The sequence below is a fragment of the Lates calcarifer genome, linkage group LG7_1, assembly GCF_001640805.2.
Source record: "Lates calcarifer isolate ASB-BC8 linkage group LG7_1, TLL_Latcal_v3, whole genome shotgun sequence".
Taxonomy (NCBI): domain Eukaryota; kingdom Metazoa; phylum Chordata; class Actinopteri; family Centropomidae; genus Lates; species Lates calcarifer.
In genome coordinates, this window is record NC_066839.1 from 14,300,222 (window position 1) to 14,304,536 (window position 4,315).

Sequence of the window (4,315 nt, forward strand, 5' to 3'; positions counted from 1 at the left end):
CATAGTGACAAACCCAGCTCTGCAGTTTCCCTCAGCTCTTCAGGATATTTTAGTGTCTTTCAGCACGTTGTTTTGGTTTTAAAGGGGAGGGAGCAAGTTTGCTCATCCATGTTTGTCATATTTGTGAGTGATAGTGTCCAGAATGTGTTTGTGATTGACTATGAAAAATGTGTATAATATATGCTTTTGCTGTGCTTGTTCTACCCAGGTGGGCGTCGCCGGTCTGAGCCCGACGAGGCAGAGCTACTGAGGGTCAGCAGAAGATTGGTTGAGGATGCTGTAAATCGCGCCTTGCAACAATACAAACAGGAAACACTTCAAAATGGGGGTGGGCCTAATGCCACGGCCATGCAACTCCCTGAAAACACTGAGGAAACTGCCACAAAGACAGACACTACCGCTAACTCCACTACAGACAACAGGAAGTGACATCATCAGACTGAGGTACAGAGACTGAAAAACCGGCCACCTGTAAAACATCAGCCAGGCCTGGCTAACCAGAAGAAGAGTCAGTAAGCTCTGGGCAGAAAGCCTGAACCAGCCAACCAGTCAGCCCAGTTTGCTGACTAAATAAACCAGCTAGCCAACCACAACGGCTAGCCAGTCATGCTAGCTACATGCCCACCTGACCTAGCTTGACACAGTGCTAGTTAAATAGATAATGTAGCTTAAGATCAGTGCTACTTGACCGTCCCAACAGGCCACCTAGCTAAGCCTGTTAGTTAACTCACTAACTCTGGTGTCCTACATCTAACAGTATGGATACCGCCCCTTGATCCTCACTCAGCTGTGGGTCTGCGTTTGCACGTCAAACCCCAGAAACATATGTGAAGCACTCTAGAGACACTCGTGCACATGTAGGATTCACTGTGACCTGTCACTCACAAACTGCCCTTTTAGAATAACATAAATCATGTTTTGTAGACAGCTTGGTTTACCATCACCTGCACTTTAAAAAAAAATGCTCAATATCCTCTATTCCCTTCTGACTCTGTCTCTTGTCCTTCATTAGATTGCTGCAGGTGAAGAAAATATATATTATACTTTTCCTTGAACATAATATTTCTTTTATAAAAAATCAGTTCTGTCTTCATAGGCTAAAGGATTACTCATCCATCTCTGCTCATTCTGAAGAAGATATGTGAAATGAGCTGGTTTGACTGATAATGTTGTGACTGGTTAGATTCTACAAACTTAAGTAAGAAGAACAGTATGTTGGACTTTGGCCTGTGCAAGGTTTTTTGTTGTATTTTGAAGCAAGTCTGGGTTCAAAGCACTTTGAATTTATACACTTCAGGAAATGGCTCCTCTTTAAAACTTCCAGTTTTTTATTTTACATTTCATGTACGGTGTATGTCTGCACATCCGTCTTTATTCTAAGTTGTTTATGGAAAGTGGCCCCAGCTACACTTTAAGTATTACCATTGTCCTGCCGAGGCTGCACTGAGACAATCATGACTTTAAGATAAATTCAGCTCTAAACTTTTCAAAACAGAAACTATGCGATACCTGCTTTTTAAAACCCAATTTGGACTCTCCTCTGTTAGGTCCATAAACACTCTGGGAAACTGTGCATGAGTCTGTCTGTGAGGCTCTGTCACATTCATTTATCTCCACTAATAACTCTAATTTTTACAAAAGATGTCAGCTGAATTTGAGGCACTAAATTGGAGATGCAACATCACACTACGACACAGCGACAGCACACTACAAGCTGCCACGAATGCATTTTCTCGTCATTAATGCCAAAACCTCTATTAATGACCTGGGTGCTTGTCCCTTTGAAAACTATTCATTATTTATGTGACAGGCAGTTATTAGCTATTAGACACAGGCATTAATTTCATAGCTCAGCTGCCTGGCTGATCATATATAAATGTATTTTTGTTTTGTTCACTTACTATATTGTCAGTTTCTTTTCTGTGAAATACAGATGATTTATTATCTTATTTGTCTTATAAATCCATTTATGAATTGTTTGGGTTAAAGTCTATGACACAGACTGAAGCCTGGCTGCTTGAGGCTCAGTGTTTACTGGGAGTATTATTGTTGATCTGAGGAGCTTTTTGCCCTGTAGTACTGTACATGTAAGAGCAGCTACAGCCAAGCAGTTATTCAGATGGTGATGCTGATATCAGGGGAGGTTTAACACAGACAATCGCTGCTGTCAGCTGAAAACCCTCTGGCTTCTAATTTCACTGTCTTCCGTCCACTCATATATGTATTTTTATTTCGTTTTGTTAAACGTGAAAATGAAATCGGCCTTTCGAGCGCTGCATTCAAACCCACAGCTCATGAAATCCATTCAGAAACACATGGGCGCCCGTGTGAAATTACGGGGAGATTGTCTGAATTTTTAAAAAACTTGCCAAGGGATGAGGTTTTCCACTGACAGCAAGATGACGAAGATACGGCTACAATGAAGGTTATTGGTTTACTCATTAAATATGTTATTTTATGCTGTTTAACAATTTTATTTATTTGCTTCACTGTTGCAGCAGAATAGTTGGCTTCCTTGTTAGAAGAATCAATTTCATGTGAAAAAAATTAAAAGATATTTTACTTTGAACTGAGAAAAAGAGCACTCAGTTTACATTTGAAGGTGGAAAAAAAGCACAAAATTTAGATTTTCTTTTTTAAATTGTCTCGAGCAGGTAAATATATACATGCTGTCAAATCAAACCACCTCTGTTCAAAGTGGCCTTAAGTCACTAAAACAAATTGTTGTGATTTTTTTTGGTTGATCTGTAAGTGCTTAAGGTGACAATGCATAGGTAACATTTTTAGCCAACGTGAATGACTGGGTGATGATTTGCCAAAGTCTCTTAAATGTTAACCTGTGGCTAAAGAGTTGGATTCTTGAGTTAAATGTAAAAATAAAAACCAAAAGACAGAATTCATGTTATTGCTGTTATGAGGTAAACCAATTTCTGTGTACATGGACACAGAGAAAGAGAGACCCAGTTCACCAGCTGAGATTTTCAGCCACATGAGGTTTATTTGCCTCCAGTGCGAACAGGTGTGAGCTGGAAAGTGGGCTGTGATCGCTGTGAAATCCACTTAAGTCCTGTCACTGTGGACTCATTGAAAAATCAATAACAAAGGTGAATTCTGTCTTAAGGTGGACTTTGAGCGTTATCGTTTTGATCTTCTGTTGTCACCGGATCCTTAATCTCCTTAAAATCCCCTTTAATACGCAAATTGTCCTGTTGGTCTGTATGGTTATTCTGTTCATCTGTCTCTGAGCATGTGTCTGTGTGTGTGTGCGTGAGTTCACACAGTGACGGTGGTGTGTTTGATCAGTGGTTCCCTAGAGAAGTTCTTGTCTCTGTCAATCATGACAACTCGGAGCCGTGTGTGTGTGTGTGAGAACATCTCCACAAGTTTGTCTTTTCTGTTTGTCTTTCCATTTGCCCGTGTGTATGTCTGACTGCGTGGGTGTGTTGTTTGTACTGTGTTGTATATCTTGTTCTGCCATATTTGAACAATAAAACAGGATATGAGATTCAAAACCAATATCCTTCTCTCTGTCGCCTGATTTCAGTCCGGTTGTACGTATGGGTGTAGTATATCTACATTATGTTCACATCAAGACAGAGATTGAGGTTTCCTTATTTTGCAAAAGGACTGTGTTGCCCCTATACGTCATCTAACACTGTAATCTAGGCTTTAACATGCTGTTGAACAGTGCCCAAATCCTTTGAAAGGACTGCACTATTAGTGACAAATGTTTTTTATAGATGTGAAAGCCGAAAAGCAAGTAGAGATTTTTATGGAAGCTTTTTTTCTTTCATAAATGTCATATCCATTTGGGGGTGAAAACGGTACCTTAAATTTAATATTTGAAAAATCAATTATTGTCCTCAAAATGCACTATATATGTACATGTCTTAAGATGGATCATACCTGCAACACATGCAACAGCGTACACTACTTTAATGCCAATTTGAGAGAATGTGCACATTCTGAGTATCTAAAAACTCTTTAAATAAAGAGCATCTAGGTCTAATAAAGGTCTGAATAAATGAATGTAACACCCACAGCTCCCTAAAAAGGAAAATGTTTCCATGTTCTACGTGCATCTATGCATTAGGGCCAAATGGGCTCAAATGACCCTCACATTTTAAGCTCAAATCATTTTAGCCAGTGTTTACCAATACATATATAAATGGGTTTTCAGGCCCTCAGTGAAAGGGAGAAGGCGGCCCTTATTTGTGGTATACCTATATTAGTCTTTTATTTCTAATTGGTTAAAGAAAACTCCTTTACGTCACCCTTTTATTTTGAAATATCTACAGGAAATCAGTGAGCGTCA

At 39.5% G+C, this 4,315-nt stretch overlaps 1 protein-coding gene across 2 annotated transcripts in view; it reads left to right on the forward strand.

Moving 5' to 3' along the window:
* LOC108896860 (A-kinase anchor protein 7) overlaps positions 1–3,516 on the forward strand; it is a 41,587-nt gene extending 38,071 nt beyond the window's left edge. For both annotated transcript variants that reach the window (XM_051071952.1, XM_018696138.2), the window contains one exon: positions 209–3,516. In XM_051071952.1, the coding sequence (XP_050927909.1) occupies positions 209–429 (221 nt within the window). In that variant the 3' untranslated portion in view covers positions 430–3,516. The remainder of the gene's footprint in view (positions 1–208) is intronic.
* Positions 3,517–4,315: the final 799 nt, after the last annotated feature.